The 21,129-nt window shown below is 38.9% G+C and overlaps 1 protein-coding gene across 1 annotated transcript in view; it reads right to left on the bottom strand.

The window, feature by feature from the left end:
- Positions 1–21,129, bottom strand: part of GABRG3 (gamma-aminobutyric acid type A receptor subunit gamma3) — a 666,707-nt gene that overhangs the window by 15,596 nt on the left and 629,982 nt on the right. The window contains exons 7-8 of the mRNA XM_051822228.2: positions 4,337–4,489; positions 552–748 (exon numbers count right to left, since the gene is read on the bottom strand). Of these exons, the coding sequence (XP_051678188.1) occupies positions 552–748; positions 4,337–4,489 (350 nt within the window). The remainder of the gene's footprint in view (positions 1–551; positions 749–4,336; positions 4,490–21,129) is intronic.

Genomic DNA, 21,129 nt, shown 5'->3' with positions numbered 1-21,129 from the left:
TCAATAGGCTAATCCTCCACCTAGCGGCGCCGGCATACCAGGTTCTAGTCCCGGTCAGGGCGCCGGGTACTGTCCCAGTTGCCCCTCTTCCAGGCCAGCTCTCTGCTGTGGCCAGGGAGTGCAGTGGAGGATGGCCCAAGTGCTTGGGCCCTGTACCCCATGGGAGACCAGGAGAAGCACCTGGCTCCTGCCTTTGGATCAGCGTGGTGCGCCGGCCACAGCGCGCCGGCCACGGTGGCCTTTGGAGGGTGAACCAACAGTAAAAGGAAGACCTTTCTCTCTGTCTCTCTCTCTCTCACTGTCCACTCTGCCTGTAAAACAAAACAAAACAAAACAAAACAACAGTACTCCAGGATGGGATGCTTGTCTCACAAGCAGTAGTTTGACCTGCTGTGCTACAATGCCTGCTCCATCCCTGTCCAGTGTTTAAAAGTCTTGTTGTGTTAGCTATTTATGTCATGTTTTATGAGATCCAAAGGAATGCATTTTAACACACATTTACCTCAAACTATGCTCCCGCTGCCTACCCAGAAATCATTATTGCCACTCACCGATGTTTTCTTCTTTGTGGCACTTGGTTTCCTACAGCTTGAATAGTAGTTGAGGGTGGCATACTCCATCAACGCAGCAAAGACGAATAAGAAGCACACAGTCACAAAGAGGTCCATGGCGGTCACATAGGACACTCTTGGGAGGGAATTCCTTGCTATGGTACTGAGTGTGGTCATGGTCAGGACCGTGGTGATTCCTGTGCAGGGGGTAGTCATCAGGTTAGAAGAGGATGGATGCACCAAGGAACAACAACTAAGAAAGAAAGAAAGAAAGAAAGAAAGAAAGAAAGAAAGAAAGAAAGAAAAGGGAGGGAGGGAGGGAGCGAGGGAAAGAAAGAAAGAAAGAAAGAAAGAAAGAAAGAAAGAAAGAAAGAAAGAAAGAAAGAAAGAAAGAAAGAAAGAAAGAAGAGAAGAAAGAAAGAAAGAAAGAAAGAAAGAAAGAAAGAAAGAAAGAAAGAAAGAAAGAAAGAAAGAAAGAAGAGAAGGAAGAAAGAAAGGAAAAAGGAAAGAAAGAGAGAGAAAGAAAGCAACATGATGCACAGCCCTCTCCCCCAATCAGGTTGTCTCACTTTGATGTGAATCCTTCTTGCTGTTGCATACTTAATGCCCACACAATTCTGTAAGCATCATTTCAACAGAATTCCTTATTATAGTCTTCAGAACAACATTAAAATACCTGAATCAAGTTCACACCCTTTGATTTATTCAGTATGGTCACATGCAGGATAATGACATTTCAGTCATTAATGGACCACACATATGATGGTGGTACCATGAAATTATACTAGTGATATTGTATCTTAGTTTGCGAGATGACACTCTATGATCTCACACAATGATAAAACTGTCAATCAAAGCATTTATCAGAAAATATCCCCATCATTCATAGATGGACATCTGTAATTCTATTACTTGTTGACATTTTGTCTTTTAAATATTTTTTAAATGAGGATATGGTTCCAAGTCCCGCTACCTATTCTGTGCTATTCCACATCTCATGTTTTTCTTTTCCAAACAAATCATTTCCTTTCTTAGAATTCCTGCATCCTTAAATGTGTAAACTCTTATCGTTCTTCAAAACACAGTTCTAACACAATCTGAGCTGCCTTCCCTTACAACACCCCAGACAGAACCGATGGTGTGAGCTGTTGTACTGTCTCTGTCCTTCCTATGTACTTCACGGTTTGTTTCTCCACAATTGTGCGAATTGCATATGTGTTTCTCTCCCTGAAAAGACTGTGTGATCTTTGAGAGCAAATTTGTATCTTGTTCATCTTTGCCCGTCACTCAGCAGAGTGGCTCAAATATTTTAGACATGTAAATGAATGTTTTGCACTGAATGGACAGATTATTTGATGATACTCAATGTTGGCTTGACCTTGTTACATTTACATGGGTCAACACTGAAGACATATTTAGAAAAGAGACACACACATGATGGATATTTTAGGAGAAAACAAACAAACAAAAAAAAAGGGATGAAGACTATTGAACATGAAGAAAAGGAAAATGAAGCGTAACCATCATGCAAAAAGAATTTGCACCGATTCTTCTTTGGATGAGCTCCCTGGGAAATCAGGAACTGGCAGAGCTATCGGGCATGGCAAGTTGTTGATATGGATTCCAGGATCATAGGAATCTGGAGTTTAATGCTACAGCACACTACTGGTCAGAGATTAGTCACACGTGATAGATGAATTCTTCTTCCCACTTCTGATGTACAGCAAAAGCCACTGTCTAGTCTCAGACTCCAGCTGCTTAGGGCAGTTCTGCCATGTCCAGTCAGAGAATGGACTACTAGTACCACATGGGCAGCACATCAGGCATAAGGCATGTTATGTGGCAGTCCAAGCTCTCAGCTCTGGACCCTCTCAGTGTGTGGGTGGTGTGGTGTCAGTTGCCTTTTTTGGGTATGTTTCTTTAATAATAAATGTAATAAAATATAATGCCAGGCTCTCCTGACTGTAGGTGGGCAAGTCGTGACAGTTCATGTAAAACTGCTGTGTAAACTGGGAAGGTCTACACTGATGTCAGGTGTATTTTTACAGAAAAAGCTTTTGTAATAAAAATCTAACTGAACTTAAAAAAATGCAGTGACCATATCATGTCTAAGGAGAAATTCAGAATCCTAGTTTCTACTTCAACAAAGTTATATCTGTAGTTTTTATAGATTTTGTTCATCCAGTCTCATTACTTGGCAATATAAAAAGTCTTCAAAAGCTCTAAAAAACTATGTCAATTTAAAGAATCTGTGCACCAAAACAAACCTATATCTTGTAATTTCATTTCCTATGAGCTTTTGAATTATCTGGATATTATCTGTCTTCACAAATAAAAACATTGAAAAATAAGAATTCTTTAATTATAAAGAAAAGCTGATAAAAATATGTTTCACAATTCTAAAATTACCGAAATTCTGTGTTTTAGCAAAAGGACTTTGGGGACCAGAGGGAAATTCATGAGGACAGTTTTATTGTACATACTACAGTTGAGAGGTTTGAACATTCAGTTCAATTTATTTCTATGTGGAATACTGATTAGGAGAGATCGGCAAGGATGGGGAAGAGAGGAGACAGAAGAAGATTAGATAATGGGTACTGGAATACAGTTAGAGCAAAGGAATAAGTTCTAGTGTGCTACAACACAGTAGGATGGCTATAGATCACAAGAACCTATTATATATTTTAGGAATAAGTAGAAGAGAGCAGACTCCAACACAAAGTAATGATAGAGATGTATAATGCTGATTTGATAAATATATTTTGTGTACATAAGCTGAAATATCACAGTGTAGTCCATAAATACATACAATTATTACAAGCTTATCACAAAATTTAAGAAATATTTAAGGAGAAGGAAATGTTGACTACTCTGATGTGATCATTACACACTATGCTCATACACACATATTGAATTATCACACTATACACTCCAAATGTGTATAATTCAAATTTTAAAACATTATGTTTTTTAAAAGTTCTTGTTTGCTGCCAAGGTAGCCATATACGAGCAGAACTTTTTTTTTTTATTTGAGATAACCCTACCAGTATTTTTTTTTAAAGATTATGATTTATTTATTTGAAAGAGAGAGTAGTGGGGAGCTGGGAAGAGACACAGAGAGGAAGAGAGAGAGACAATCTTCCACATGCTGGTTCACTCCCCAAATGGTGAAATCAGAGAGCTAGGCCAGGCCAAAGCCAGGATCCCAGAACTCTATCCACATCTTCCACGTTGGTGGCAAGGGTCTAAGAACTTGGGTCCATTTACACTGCTTTCCCAGATTCTTTAACAAGAAACGATCAGAAGCAGAGTAGCTGGGGCTTGAACTGGCACTCCAACATGGGATGTTGGTGTAACAAGAGGTGACTTAAACCCCTGCACCACAATGCCAGCCTCAATCCTACTAATATTATGTCTTTCATCCCACAAGATGTATGACAAGTTCTGTTTGCTTACCTATTGTAGTGAGACTTCTGAGTTGACAGATCTCAGGGTGGACCTACATTTTGTAATGATACCAGCTTTAAGGCTTAGATTCAGGTGAGACACCTGATTTACTTTGAATCCCTAACCGCATCTTAATTTGAGCAGCATATATGGAATTTCCTTGTCAGAAAGGACACTAACTTGGATCATTAAAAATAAATTTAAGTGTAGTTCAAGTAGCTCTAAATTAGATCAATTACATCTTTACAAAGTCTCTTTGATGAAAGGTATTTTTATGGATATATCTGTATTAAAATTACTCACTATTTTTGCAGAGGGCATTTTTTTTGGTAACTTACCTAATGCTGTTCTTGCTGGTGTAGCATCTTTTTTAATCCAAAATGACACCCAGGATAAAACCACAGTCAGTATACAGGGAATGTATGTCTGAATAGTGAAGTAGCCCATTCTTCTACTCAATTCAAAATATATGGTCATGACAACATAATCACCTGTAATAAAATTGTTTTAAAATTAGAGCTTCTTACATGGGTTAAAAATGATTCAGTGAAATAATTTATAATTTACTTTGTGAAATGAATGACTTGGATACAATTGTACTAGTACAACGATATCAAACCAGGAAAAAAATTAAAATGCTGGTGTTCTTAAACTGAATGTTTATAGTATCCGTGACTGTGAAAGGTATTTTACTTGTTATTGTAAACAAAAAAGCATATTAATTGATAGAGGAGGCAAATGCGCATATCTAGTCCATAACAATACTGAGCCATTATCGCTTGAGTCCTTGTGTGCATCAAATGATTAAAATCAGGCGTATCAGGGAAACTCAGCCCTCAGACAGATTTGGTGTCATTTCAGGATTTTTTTTCTATTATAACAGATCCATGTGATCTTACATAAACTTGTGCAAACATTTTATGTTTTTATGTTGTGATGTCTTTAATTTTAACTTTTGGGCTTTATGTTTTATGTCATATTTTTATATTTGTCTTAAACTTTTATGACTCTAGCACTCAGGCCGTGGTAACCCAGAAATAAAGAGAAGAAATCATTTCATGACATTCTGCTTCCTCCGAATAAAGCAAAGCCAAACCATGAAGGAGTTAGGGGCAATGCAAATGTTATTAAAAAGGAAACACAGTGTAATCTGGGGCTCAGGGGGAGGGTGCATTCTCAATACATTAGAAACTTCATTTTAGAAGCATCTTGATTCATTGCTTTTCTGGAAAACTTCCTGCCAAGATTGTGTCTCTCCTCATCCTCCATCTTGTCCGTTTGAATCCTCCATCCCTTCAGCCTGCTATATCCAGCTTTGTAGTGCCTAAAAGGCACCATGTCCAGAGCAAACTACATCTTGACACTTGTCCTTTCAGGTCCTTCTCTCTCTTGTTCTAGGTGGGAACCAGAAAGCCACGTGTGATTCTTTTTTCTCATCTCGGTGGTCCCAGGTGCCACAAGGCTCTCAACTCCTTTCCCATCCAGTCAAATCTACCATCTTCTATCACGGCCCCAAGCTCTCTTCTGCTGAACAATCTCTCTCTGATCCTCACTATTCTGTGTCTAAAACCCAAGAGATATTTCTTTTCTTTTCTTTTTTTCATGTATTTGATAATTGAGAAGCAGAAAGAGAAAGAAAGAGCTCCTCTCTGCTGGTTTACCTTCCAAAGGCCTGCAGTAGCCTGGACTAGGTACAGGGTTGGAGACAGGAGATGGGAACTGAACCCAGGTCTCCCATGTGGGTGGCAGGGACTAAACCACCGAGCCATCACTGTTGTCTCCAGGGACTCCATTGGCAGGAAGCTAGAATTGGAAACTGGAGCCAGCTATCTAAGGTACTCCAAAATTGGATGCAGGCTTCTTAACCTGCAAGTTAACTGTTAGGCCTAATGCCTGACCCCTGAAAGATTTTTCTAAAATGTAAATGATATTATATTATTCTCCTTATAATTCTTAACCAGTGTCTTGCTTCCCTGTGCAAATGTCACACCTCAATACATTCAATACCATTCTACATTAAACACTCCTTGTACTACAAGGCCTACACTACTGGCATCTGGTCTACCCACATTCTCAGCGTTACCTAAATCCCTAACCACAGGCCTCTACCCCTTCCTTTCAACCTATGATGCTTTTCTTTTTTATTTTACCTACATCCAGGTGGTTCCTATCCACATTTCTCTGAATCTCAGCTTACAAATCACTCCATTTCCTAGGAAGTCTTTCCTGACCCCATTCCAATAATTTTGGTGCATTTGTTTCTACAATTAGTAACATAGTTTCTGTCTTCAAACCAATAAACTAGTTGGGTTATGGAATATATCTCTCTTGTTCTTAGTGTTGCTTAGTGATAACAATCAATTAGTATTTGTTGAATGAAAAGATTATTATGTTCCCAGTTTTACTTAAAAGATCGAAAAGGAGATTAATTGAGCCCACATGAAAACTACAATTTCAAATGTCAGACATTTTTGGTATGATATTCTGTTCTGCTGTGGCAATATTCAGGATTGTTGATAAAAGCATAAATTTGTAGACATTTTTCAAGAAGCATTTAAAATCTTAAGCAAATTAACAAGTATTTCAGTACAGGATTATTAACCTGGAGCAATAAAAGAACACAAAAACATTTTCTAAATAATATGATTGCTTAAAATTACACAATTTTCCTTGGAAAGATTACTTGAATTGTGTGAGATTTATAAAAATTTATGTTAAATTATATATGAAACTTAAAACTGTAGAAGAAAAACAGACAAAAGGAAAAATAAACATAATCCATCATCCTAGGACTGATGAAGATAGCTTGAAAGGAATATCCACAGAATGGAACAGTGTCTGCAGATATCAGCATTACAAGTTCCTGAGTAAGAACACAGACAACTCCAGAGCAGACCTACCTTCTGTTTTAGTAAACCCACCCGCTTTCTCCCCACCTTAGAGTACGTGGAACTCTACACCTGTGCTCAGCATACTGCTTTCCCTAATTCCTGGTCTGCCCCAACATTCCAGTGTCAGCAGCGTACTCAGACCTTGGGCACCCTCAATGAGGCTCTAATTGACCTAGAAGCGGGTGTCTCACAGAGGGGAGGCAGAAGCAGCAGTCAAAGCCCTAGCCTCAGGTACAAGAATGGAAGTGTGCAAAACATTGTAAGTAACAGGGGAGAGGCTATAGGATAACCCTGGAAGATGGTTCCTCTCCATCCATTCAGAAGAAAGGCTAAGCTGAATTAAAATTTTAGTCCCAAATTCTTGTTCTATTGATTTGATTAGCAGCCCATCCTCAGCAATTGCTTTGCAGCACTGAATATATTAACAGAAATTTGCCTAAGGTTTAAAGTGATTGTAAGGAAGAATTACAAAGGTGTTTTTGAAACATTATAGTGGAATGGTTTCTTTCATTCATTCCTTTATTCTAGAAAGAGAGTTCCATATATGGTGGTTCATGTAGGGAGAGAGGGGCCTACATTGTGTCTCTCTGAATCCAAGTTATCATCTTGGGAGGCTGTAGATGAGGCCAGTTTCAGATAGGTCAGAACCATATAAAGCCTGTACTGTGGGAGATTGTTATTTCCTTAGGACGGTGACTGCTAATCCCAGGCAAATAACCTTCAACTAGGGCAGATTTGTGCAAGAAAATGGCAGCTCCCAGAGTAGGCCTGGAAGAAGGGGCATTTCCCTGGAAAGAAGTCTTTGTTCACAGAAGAAAGTTTACTGAGCAGAGGCATGGTTTGTCTGGCTCATAAGCACCAAGGGTATACGTGCACACTTTTCTTGCTGATTTTTAAAATAAAACTACTTTGACATATACTTACATATTTGCCAAATAAAAAATTATTCTGTACTTACACTGCATGCAATTACATTTTTAAAAATCAAAGGGCGGGGCCAGCATTGTGGCGCAGTGGGTTAACGCCCTGGCCTGAAGCCCCAGCATCCCATATGGGCACCAGTTCTACTTCCCGGCTGCTCCTCTTCCGATCCAGCTCTCTGCTATGGCCTGGGATGGCAGTGGAGGATGGCCCAGGTCCTTGGGCCACTGCACCCACGTGGGAGACCCGGAGGAAGCTCCTGGCTCCTGGCTTCGGATCAGGGCAACTCCAGCCATTGCGGCCAACTGGGGGAGTGAACTGGCGGATGGAAGACCTCTCTCTCTCTCTCTCTCTCTCTCTCTCTCTGCTTCTCCTTCTCTCTCTGTGTAACTCTGACTTTCAAATAAATAAATCAATCTTAAAAGAAATCAAAGAACATGGCTCATTTAAATAACCTGCTAGCTATTTTTGCTAAACTTCCTATTTGTAAAAGTATCATTTCAATGAATCAGTAGATACATTATAAAATACGATTGGAAAACGAAGGTGATAGTATTTTTTTCTTTCTAAAAGTGCTAACCATTTGTATAATATTGTTTGGGCTACCTTCACAAAATAATAGACATCTAAGCAAATTTACAACGTTAAAATTCTAAGTTTTGGCTTCAAGACTTGCCAACAAATATCATCTCATGATTTAAAAGTGCAATCTTTTTTTTTCAGAAATATTAATCTTCCCAGAAAATTAAGAAACCATTATTTACTCCATGTCTTGGGTACCCTCACTTCTTTATTGTACTCTAGGCATCAAACCCATCCTTTGAATCTCTTTTTTTAATCTTTTTTTTTTTAATTTATTTGAAAGTCAGTTACACAGAGAGAGAAGGAGAAGCAGAGAGAGAGAGAGAGAGAGAGAGAGAGAGAGGTCTTCCATCTGCTGGTTCACTCCCCAGCTGGCCACAACTGCACCCATCTGAAGCCAGAAGCTAGGAGCCAGGAGCCTCTTCCAGATCTCTCACGCAGGTGCAGGGGCCGAAGGACTTGGGCCATCTTCCACTGCTTTCCCAGGCCATAGAGAGCTGGATCAGAAGTGGGGCAGCTGGGACTTGAACCAGCGCCCATATGGGATGCCAGCACTGCAGGCAGAGGATTTACCCGCTATGCCATAGTGCCGGCCCCTTATAGGTACAACCTCCCTGGCCTTTTTTCAGGGTAGCCTAAGGTTAGTACCTCCCTCCAAAGCAGCCAAGACCTGGTCCTTAGCAAGCAATGGTCAGCATAGCAAAAGCCTCGTCTTCTCTATCTTATCCCTCAAGTTTTCCCCGGGAAGATGTGGGTTTTTATTTTCTTTATGCTATCCTTTTATGAAAATCTCAACTTTACAGAAATTCAATGTATCAGCCTTTCTATTGGTACTGTTTGTGTCATCTTTGGTAATTTTTTTCCTTACCCAAGATCACCCAGTTGTCTTATACATGTTTTGCTGTTTTTAAAATCTAATTATCTACATATGTAATCGAGTCTCGTCCAAATCAAGTGTTTAAAATTCTATGATTTGTTGTTACAACATCACTATTGCCACCACCAGACATGTGTAATGCCATCTCTCTTGCATTCATGTGTCCATATATGAATGGATCTGTGTGCATATTGATTACTACACAGTCACCCACTCTACCCAAAATAGTCACAAACGTGGGATAACCCCTTACTCCTGAATGTGGGAAAAACCTGTGATTTGGTTTTAATCAATAAATATAACCTGCCACTCCCCTGATTATTTTATATGGCAAAGGTGAATGGGTTTTGCAAGTGCAAGAAAAATATCTATTAACCCAAAAAGAGATGACCTTGAATGGGCCTAAGTTAGTCAGGTGAAAGCCTGTCAAAGAAGGACTGGGCCTTTTGAGGAGAGAGCGACTCCTCTGTTCATTAAGAAGTGAGACACCGTTATCTCTGCAACTGCCAAGAATGAATTTGATCAACGATTTGAACTTGGAAGTATTTTTTTCTGTCCTCCAGTTTCCGGATGCAAATAAAGCTTGGTGAACACCTCAAATGCAGGCTTGCGTGAGCCTGCACAAAGGACCCAACTAGGCCACACCCAACTCACAGCATCTGTTGGACACATTTGTGTTCTGTTTAATAGCATTAAGTTTGTGGTAATTTGTTACTTATCAGTGAAAAATTAATACAATAGCAGTAATTCATAGTGGAAAAATCTTCAGTTTTGCTATTCTTTCTCAGACATGACTTCGCAGTCTGGGGTCTTTGTGTTTCCACATAAATTATAGAATCAATTGAAAAATTCCTCAACAAATACAGCTTGCATTTTAACTAGAATATATTATTTAACTTCCTTTATTTAGTTCAGTGTGGTTACCTGAGATTAGTTAAGAAAATATAAAGATTTTGCAATCACAGAATTTTGTTTACTTCAATTTGTATATCCTTCAATGAAATATTGAATTTCTTCCATAAAGTATTAGCACACTTTTGTTAGACCTAGTTCTTGATATATGTATATCTCTGTTGCTATGGACAGTAATATATTTAAATTAGACATAAATTATACATATATTTGTTACATTTATATTTAAATTGTATTATATAACTCTTTGTTGCTGTTGGAGTCAGCCATCTGCATCATGGATTAGAAATCTACAGATTTAACCAACTGTGTTATCAACTTTTCCAAAAAAAATTGCATCTCTACTAAACATGTACAGGATTTTTGTCTCATTATTCCTAAAATACAACAATCTATTTATGTAGCATTTGCATTGTGTTACATATTATAAGAAATGCAGAGATGATTTAAAGTATACAAGAGGGGTCGGCACTGTGGCATAGCGGGTAAAGCCGCCACCTGCAGTGCTGGCATCCCATATGAGCGCTGGTTCAAGTCCTAGCTGCTCCACTTCCAATCCAGATCTATGCTATGGACTGGGAAAGCAATGTAAGATGGCCCAAGTCCTCGGGCCCCTGAACCCACATGGGAGACCTGGAAGAACCTCCTGGCTCCTGGCTTTGGATCAGTGCAGCTCTGGCTGTTGCGGCCAACTGGGGAGTGAACCAGTGTATGGAAGACCTATCTCTCTCTCTCTGCCTCTCCTTTTCTCTCTGTGTAACTCTGACTTTCAAATAAATAAATAAATAAATCTTTAAAAGATATGTGTAGAATATGTGCACGTATCATGACATTTTATATAACAGAGTTGACCATCCACATATTTTGTTATCCGCAGCAGCCCGGAATCAGTCCTCTGCAGATAATGAGGACTGAATGTACATAGAAATGATTTTCCTTTTGTAATGCTGATCACATATTCAACTATCTTACTAACATCTTACTATACTATTTTTCTATAAATCACGTCACTTGGGGTTTTTATAAAGAAAAACTCTGTAGTAGAGTATCCCCACTAATATATTAACAAAAGCATGCATCTTAAGTACACTTCTCTTGTTTTGACTTTTTCTGTCTTCCTGATTCAATACAACCTTAACACATGTTCCATGTCCTATTTCCTGGCCTGACTTCCAGATTCAAGTCTTCTTTCATTTCAGGAATTTTTAAATACTGCCTTCAAATATTTTATTTCATTTGCTTTCATTTTCCTTTTACATGATTATTAATTATACCTTTCTGAATACTCTTTGTTTGACTTACATATCTATCATTTTTTTTTCTCATCAATGAGTTACTCTTTGGGTGCATTTTTCTGTAACTAAACTTATTCCTCACAATGTTCTTAGCAGATTATTCATTCTATTATTACTATTTCTAATGTGGCTTTACTTTTGTTCTTTATAAATTATTTATTAACTTGGTAGAAAGGCAGAGAGAGCAAGAGAGAGAGATCCACTGTCCACTGGGTCACTCCTTGAATGCACATGATAGCCACATTTGGGCCAGGCTGAGGCCAGGAGCCAGGAACTCCACGTTGGTCTACCACATGGGTGGCAGGGACCCAAGCACTTGGGCCATTATGTGCTACTTTCCTGGATGCATTAGAAGTGTGGACATTCTAAGCGACAAGCTAACCTGTGCTACGACACCCACCCTATTTGTCTTTATAGTTCAGTGTTGATTGAATGCACTTTGGGGTAATGGAGAGTTGGTCAGTCCTACTGTAAAAATAATGCCCAGAAAGATCAATTAACTCATCACAAATGAGTAGTCTCAGCATATTTGTGAAGCCTTCAAGTGCCTACTCCCTGGAAGGGCAGGTTTAATGAACCTTCACAGGCCCTTATACCTAACAAAGCCTAAAATCCAGGGGGAAGGACCTCACCAGAGGGCAATTCGGAGGCCTCTTACCAGGCAAGGGAGGGAAAGCAGTATCATTCTAGCCTGTTTCAGCTTCTTGTCTCACTTAACAGGAAGAAAATTCATGTTTGATATGGGAGAGAGGTTGGAAAACTTATAATCCTGGATGAAATGAAATCATATAAACTGTTCAATTGAAATGGAAGAAGAAAGAAAAAAAAACACAAAGGAAACAGAAAAAATAATGCCACAAACAAAAGAGTTAGAAATTAAATTTAAATCCAACTACATTAGCAATTACTTCCATGATCCTAAGAGTGGAATGCTTACTAGAGAGGCCTAAAATCAACTGGGACAGTGCCCATGCTGTGAAGACTCCCTGTGGCTGGTTCCCACATGACATGACCTCTCAGCAAACTCTTCCTATGACCAGGGAAAAATCTATTGCACTTCAGGAAGGGATGAGCTTTATGTCTTAAGGTCATTATAGAAGAGTGATTAATGACCTCTCTTGGCATATAGATAACACAGAGTGGGGGAATGTAAGGGCCCTCTTTAATCAACAGTGAAGAATGTTAGCTATTATGAGATAGAATTTGATTTTTAATGTGATTGATAACCACACATTAACTTGTATTGTTTAAATCTGATTAAATGCACGTACATATCTTGTAAGAAAAGTATAAAACCGGGCCAAGCTGTGGCATAGTAGGCTAAGCCTCCACCTGCGGCACCAGAATACCATATGGGCACTGGTTCATGTCCTGGCTGCTCCTCTTCCAATCCAGCTCTTTGCTTATGGCCTGGGAAAGCAGTGGGAGATGGCCCAAGTGCTTGGGCCACTGCATCCATGTGGCTTTAGATCAGCTCAGCTCCTGCCGTTGCTGCCATTTGGGGAGTGAACCAGCAGATGGAAGACCTCTCTCTCTGTTTCTCCCCATCTCTGTCTATAACTCTATCTCTCAAATAAATAAATAAAATCTTTTTTTTAAAAAAAGTATAAAACCTGTAACCAAACTCAGGCTAATAAAATAGCCAATTCAGGCAACTGACTGGTTGTTCCCATGTTTAAGTCCTCGGTTTGAGTGGTTAGCTAAACTTTAACTTTGATTTTTTCCAATCACACTCTGATTATTTCACTCAGTAGTCTTTGTGACCACAGTAGGCTCCAGAGCAGTCCACCCTAGACCAGTTGGAGCTCCATGTGGCAGCGGCTCCATGGTACCAGCCAGATCCCACTGTCAGCCTACCAGATCCTCCGGAGTCCCAGCTAGAAGAGTGAGTCTCTCCTGGGTCACAGACCTCCCAGTTATTGGTTGAGGACCCTGTGTGTATTTAGGAAATCGTCCATATTCTAGATGTGGATTATGTGACCTTCTATAAACAAGGTAATGGAGACAGGAATTCCCAATTTTAATATAATATATCCTTCTGTAAAAGAACACTGAGAAGGGAGTTGACTGGGGGAAAAGGTAGTGTGTTTTCCATTAGATCAGAACAAAGTCTTGAAATGCAGTTCAGTGAGACAAAAACAAGGGAACGGTGAGATCACGTGCTTACTGACTCTGCTCCATCACGCTCCATCTGCCTAGGTGACTCTATCTACCTGCCTGCAGGACGTCTTCTTGCTGTCTACATTGTCCGTTCATTACTTCAGATGACTAGGGGCTTACAGGAGGCATCTGAGATTAAATCCTGAGACGTGGGCAGTCCTGTAGGGTCTGCCATACCCCCCACCCCATAGATTATTACCCACGGAAGGACACTCCAAGCCCCCACAGTAATATTAGATGGCCAGGAATGGACACTTGGATACACAAGGCAAGCAGACAGCTCAAAACAGCACACTTGGTCCTCCACATTCAAATCCTTAGATTTTTGTCTCTCCAAAGGGAAATAAGAAACAAGGCATCCAAAACTGAAATTTCTGGGTCATCTAACAATCAAGCCCTGTCAGCACTACAGTAGGATCCAAGCACAATCCTTTTGGAGCTCAAACTTGCAACAATCTATGCGGGTGAACATTGGTAGAGATGATGCATCTTTTAAGTGGCCAGTATGGGGTAACTTCGATACAACCACACTGGTGATTTTGCCTATGCAATCTTAAAAGCTGAGAAAATTAAGCAACTAGAGTGGGGTAACTATTTTGATTGCTACTTAGAAGCATCAAAATGGAAAATGATAGGACTTTTTTTCCTAGAAAAATTAATGACTCCAATTAAAATGCCTCAGAATAATAAAAAAAAAAAAGCAGCCAAGGAAAATTGGCAACCATAGCAACTGTATTAACTGATCTTCCACCTCCCTGTTCTTCATAACTTCCGCTGTCTGAACCACCAGGGCCAGATTCTATTTCTCTCTTTCCATGTTCTTCCCCTTCTCCGATCCCCTCCTTTAAATCTGACCTTTTAGAAAAGATACAGGGCCCAAAATAGTAACAGCTCCTTCCAAAGAGAAACCTGCTACAGAGAAAAACTGACCGGGGACCATCTATAAACTCCTGGGACTTGAGCTGAACTAAGAGGCTTGAAAGGACTTTATAGATGCTATTTGAGACCCTGTGGAATTTACAAAAAAAAAAAAAAAAATGACTTAATCCTTAGGGTATTCAGATTTATACCAGACTATATATATATTATTTTTTTGACAGGCAGAGTGGACAGGGAGAGAGAGAGAGACAGAGACAAAGGTGTCCTTTTACTGTTGGTTCACCCTCCAATGGTCGCTGTAGTCGGCGCAGTGTGCTGATCCGAAGCCAGGAGCCAGGTGGTTCTCCTGGTCTCCCATGCGGGTGCAGTGCCCAAGGACCTGGGCCATCCTCCACTGCACTCCCGGGCCACAGCAGAGAGCTGGCCTGGAAGAGGAGCAACCAGGACAGAAACCGGCGCCCCGACAGGGACTAGAACCCAGGGTGCTGGCACCTCAGGCGGAGGATTAACATACTGAGCTGCTGTGCCGGCCCCAGACTATATTCTTTAAAACTCTCAACTATATGTTATTTACAAGAAAATCATTTTAAATATAAAGGCTTAGGTGAGCCGGCGCCGCGGCTCACTAGGCTAATCCTCCACCTAGTGGCGCCGGCACACCGGGTTCTAGTCCTGGTTGGGGCGCCGGATTCTGTCCCTGTTGCCCCTCTTCCAGGCCAGCTCTCTGCTGTGGCCCGGGAGTGCAGTGGAGGATGGCCCAGGTGCTTGGGCCCTGCACCCCATGGGAGACCAGGATAAGCACCTGGCTCCTGCCTTCGGATCAGCGCGGTGCGCCGGCTGCAGCGCGCCAGCTGTGGCGGCCTTTGGAGGGTGAACCAACGGCAAAAGGAAGACCCTTCTCTCTGTCTCTCTCACTATCCACTCTGCCTGTCAAAAAAAAAAAAAAAAAACTCAGGTGAAATAAATGTATGGAGAAAGATAAACCATGGTGACAGTAGTTAAGAGGAAACTTAAGGAGCTACATTAATTTCAAATGAATCAGACTTTGAGACATGTAAAAAATTATCTGAGAAAATTAAGCATATTATGTAATCAAAAAGAGATTAATTCTCTAAAAAGTTCTACTTAGTTCAGCAATACAAGAAAGAGATCAACGATATATAGGTAGGAAAAGAAAAACTAACTTCACTTTCTTTAAGAACAACATGTTTGGGGCCAACATTAGTGGCATAACAAGTAAAGCCACCACCTTCAGTGCTGGCATCTTATATGGGCGCCGGTTCGAGTCCCTGATGCTCCACCTCCGATCCAACTCTCTGCTATGGCCTGGGAAAGCAGTAGAAGATGGCGCAAGTCCTTGAGCCCCTGTACCCGCGTGGGAGACCAGGAAGAAGCTCCTGGCTCCTGGCTTTGGATTGACGCAGCTCCAGCCATTGCAGCCAATTGGGGAGTGAACCAGCAGATGGAAGATCTCTCTCTCTCTCTCTCTCTGCCTCTCCTTCTCTGTGTATCTCTGACTTTCAAGTAAATAAATAAATATTTTTAAAAAGAACATGTTTATGACTAGTGTAAAAATAATGTCTAGGAAGTAAAATCAAGTTTAACAGGTCACAAGGTATAGACAAACATATAAAATCAATTGCTTTCTTATAATCATCAATGAACACTTGGAATTGGAAAAGAAAAAAAAATCAGTACCATTTACAATAAATACCCCCACTCAAAAACAAAGTACTTAGATCTAGTAGTATATACCTAATAGTACATATACAAAATCTCTATGTTAAAAACAGCAAAGTACTAATGAAAGAAATTAAAGAATATCTAAATAAATGGAGATATTCCATGTTCACCATGAATTTTCAATATTGGGAGATAAATTATTCCTCATTTTCCATTTAGGTTCAAAATGATATCAATTAAATATTGTATTTTTGGATATTAATATTATAATTCTAAAATTCAGTTGACAAAGCAAAGAATCACAGTGGCCAAAATGGTTTGATAAAGAGCAAAATTAGCAGACACATGCCACCTGATTTCAGTACTTGTTATCTATCTACACTAATCAAGACAACACACTATTTGACCCAAATATAGTTACATATAACAATGGAACAGAGTTGGAAACTCATACTTCACAATAAACAAACACACACTAGTACAGTCAACTGATTTTTACAAACGTGCAAAGGCAATATAAGGAAAAAAGAAAAGTTTTCTCTATAAATGATGCTGGATTCTTGCTATAGTTTGAATGTGTCCTTGAAAATTCACTATTAGAAATTTGCTTTCTTTTTAACCTTAACCATGTTATGACACAGCAAGAAGACTCTCACGAGATGAGGGCACCCTGATTATGGATTTCTCAGACCCTGGAGCCATCAGCCAATTAATTCTGTTCATTATAAATTATCTCATCTCTGATATACAATTAAAACAGCATGGATTAACCAATTAAGATGATGTTAATCTACAAAAAAAGTAAATCCAGATACAGACTATGTGAAAATAAATCAATGGATCATAGATTGAGTCAGCTTGCAGGGAAGGGGCTCCCAAGGTAGAATAAAAACTGTGATAAATTTGTCTAACTGTATTTCAAACACATACTGTAACTTTAGAGGAAGCAAAAGAGAAAATAGTTCTTGACCTAAGTAACTTGGCAGTAACTGGTAATTTAAAGAATAAACCCATAACAAGTATGCATAGCACTGCAATCTAATTGGGAATACAGACTAACAATTCTAAAAACAATATAAATGTTTACTGTGATTGAACATATAAATGAGTGGCAATGGTGGGGCCATGATTCTTTCTTTTGGAATGAGATATCACAATTAAACAAGGCAGGAGTGCTGGAATAAATGATGTGGTACTATCGTAGATACTGATGTAGACTCATGTTTAGTGTAGGGATAGATACTGATACAGTTGCTTCTTCATTCATGTTGAAATTGCATTCCAATAAAACCATTGCATGTTGAAAATACCATAAGTAGACAATGTGGCTATTGAATATCATAGTTTAGTAAGAGTACACTAAGAGTGTTGGTCATTACCTCTGTGGTTGTGTGGTCAGCTAGGAACTGTAGCTTGATGCTAAATTCTCTGTGTTGTGAAAGAGTATTGTGCTGCATATCACTAGTGTGAAAAAAGATGGAAATTCAAAATTTAAAAGTATTTTAAAATTTAAAGTATTTTCTACTGAATACATATGAGGGCACTTCAACAATGTTTTAGAATTTAAAATTTTTATTTTGGTTCAAAAATGAAATCCATGGATAGTTTTTATATAACATATTTTTTCCATGAACTTTTTTGAAGACCAAAGCATGGATTTCAAAACTTTGCATACCACAATAAGCTTTCTTTGTAAGACGGAGTGTGTGTGTGTGTGTGTGTGTGTGTGTGTGGAGAGAGAGAGAGAGAGAGAGAGAGAGAGAGAGAGAGAGAAAGTGATCCCATCTGCTCCTTTACTCTGCAACAGTTGGAACTGGCCCAGGAACTGGGAACTCAGTTTCAATTGGGAACAAATTTCTTGAGCCATCACTGCTGACTCCCAGAGGCTGCATTATCAGGAAGCTGGAATCAGAAGCCAGAGTTGGTAATTAAGCCCATGCACTCTGATGTGGGATACAAATTTCTCAAGCACTAGGCTAAACACTAATCCTTCAAATTCACATTGATATAAGTAAATGATTGAATAAATAAATTCTGGAGAAGAGGAAAATCTTCCTTGGAAATATTACTAAATAAGCTATGTAGATACTTTCAGGGAGGTAAATCACACTTTTCAATCCCCATAAATGGGAGCTATACGGTCTCTGGCTTCCAAATTGTACAGAATAAAACAGGGAAAAGAAAGTAGCTTTCCAGTGGAGAAATCTGGAACATATCATCCCATGATCAGTAACAAGTCACGTTGATCTCAGGGACACTGAACATGATGAATTGAGAATGGCACCTTATCCCTGTGTTCTTCATCCTCATACGATAAACTCAATATAACCACAAGAAAAACATCAGTACTCTCACAATTATTTGTTAAAAGCACAGAAAGTAAGAAACTCCCAGAGCTCAGGAGACATGATGATTTGGTGTATTTTAATATCTTAGCTTGGATTCTTGAGTGCAAAAATGGAAATTAGGGGAAGATGAATGAAATCCAATTACTATGGAGTTTACCTATTATAATGTATAGATATCAGTTCATGTGTTCTGATAAATGCACTATTGTAATTCAAAGACATTACAGGAGGAACTGGATGTGGGGAGTAGAGCACCTTTGTATATTGCCTTTGCAACCTTTCTGTAACTCCAAAACTTTAAAATTAAAAAAGCTTACTTAAATTTGAAAAACTGTATGAATCAGAGACAAATCCAGTGTCATTATTATATATTTAATAAAATCTAAGTGTATGCTACTTGAACTGAGGCAAATATTTTTACATTTGATCTAGATAGAAATAAGGCATTTGCCATAGTGGAGGTATGCAAGTATGGTGTGTCTACCCTTCATTCTGTTCTCCAAGTTGACTTAGTCCTGGTGAGGTTGTCAATCACCATCTCTGGCCTTCTCTAATGATAATTATGTAGCCTACTCCTGAAAAACTGGAGAAAGCTCTCCATTTGTCCTCAGTGATTGCAATTAACAACTTTTCTTGACCCTATTAAAAATTTAAAATTCAATGGGAAACAATCCAAATTCTGAAGAAAGACAGGCAATGGTAGCAAAAAGTTGGGCCTAAGCATTTATTTGTTGGATACAGATGTCATAAAACATATGCAACTCTGTAAGTACATTCAGCAAAAACTTAACTTGAAGGCTACATACTAAATATAGGGTAAAACTTTCCAAAAAAAAACATGAAATGAGAAAATTTATTGGCAGCATATCTACTCAATAAAAAATGGAGAAATTTCTTTAAATATAAGGAATACAATATATTCAGCAACTTGAATCCATCTGAAAAGCATGTGTTTGAAATGCAATAAATAAAGGCATCTGTTTTTATAATATTGAATTTAAAATATAACTATTTAGAGAAAAGGAAAGAATATATAATTATAGAAAAGATAAAGTGAAATGTATAATAGAATTGTATAAGAGATGTAAGGAGGAAGTTGAGAACATACCATTAAAATTGTTTTAGTTTGGTATGTGTATATCAGAATGATACTATTTCGAGGTCAACACAGACTGTTAATGTTTTATGTCCAAGGAAGATTACTCTAAATGGCTGTAAATAGTTAAGTCAAAAGATAAGGTAAAATGGAGGTATAAGAATGCTTAATTCAACACAGTGAATGTAGGAGCCGAAGAAAAGGGAAACAAAGAACAAAAATAACAAGGAAAAGCTTGAAAGATCACATTCTAATTCCATGTTATCAATGGTCACTTTCTATGCTAATAGTGAAAACATACCATATGAAAGATACAGGTTGTCAGCTTGGGAAAAAGCAAGGACTGAACTATTTGCTGCAGAAAATCCACTTTAAATAGAAAGGCACAATAAGGTAAAAGTAAAATAAGTAAATGAAAAAAATACCATGCAACATGAAACAAAAGAAAGCTGAAGCAGTTATATAATTTTCAATAAAGTAGACTTTAGAACAAGAGGGATATTTTTAGGAATAAACAGGGATTTTACATAATGTTAAAGGCATGGCTTCTTTAAGAGAATATAACAATATTTATGTGTATGGCTTGTCAAAAGAAATTCAAAATATTTGAGGCAAAAAAAGATAGTTCTGAAAAGAAAAACAAATACATAAACAAAGTTGGAAATTACAGCAGTTTTAAGCAGTTGAAATAAAATAATCAGAAAATCTGTTGAAAGGAGCCAAGAGCCGCCATAAAAAATGGCCTTAATAAAACAGTCCTGGGAAATGGGGAGTAAACTAAGTTCACAGAGAAAGCAGATAGCTACTACCCAGAGATAAGGGCGACAGAAAATCCTGGTATGCACCTAAGCCCCCTCCCCTGTGCTTGTTCAAGCTTAACAAAGAAACCGTGAGGCACGTAGGGCACGTAGCCACCCCTTTCTGCTCTTCAAGGACCCCCTCCCCTTGTCCAAGCTTAGACACGTAGGGCACGTAGCCCCCCCCCCGCCATTTCTCCTCCTCCTCGACGACCTCCTCCCCTTGTAGTTACCCAATAAACTTACGCCACCCTATGGTATGTTAATTTTGTGGTTTTGCCCCTTAAAAGCTGTGTGAGATAGCTGCTCGGGGCTCCTCTCGCTTGCTTGCTGCTTGCAGCAGTAGAGGGCCCATTTGTGCAAATGAAATAAAATTACCTCCTGTTCTATTGCATCGTCTGGTCTGGAGTCTGTGTTTCTGGGGTCGTCACAAGAGGACACCGCTTTTGGGGTCCTACACTGTAAGCATATACATGACCTCAACAATATTTGATTTTCCATTATTTAAAATTTTAGAGCATTCTAACCAACAGAAGAATATACATTCTACTTAAGCATATGAATTGTTTAGAAAAATAAACAAAAAACAAACCTTAACAAATTTAAAAGAATATAACTTATACAAAGTAGGTCCTTGGACTATAGAGTAATTAAACTAAAAATCAATCACAAGAAAGATAGCTGGAAAAC

The sequence above is a fragment of the Oryctolagus cuniculus genome, chromosome 12, assembly GCF_964237555.1.
Source record: "Oryctolagus cuniculus chromosome 12, mOryCun1.1, whole genome shotgun sequence".
Taxonomy (NCBI): Eukaryota; Metazoa; Chordata; class Mammalia; order Lagomorpha; family Leporidae; genus Oryctolagus; species Oryctolagus cuniculus.
The sequence above is the reverse complement of the archived record's forward strand: the minus strand, read 5'-3'. Positions and strand labels throughout refer to the sequence as shown.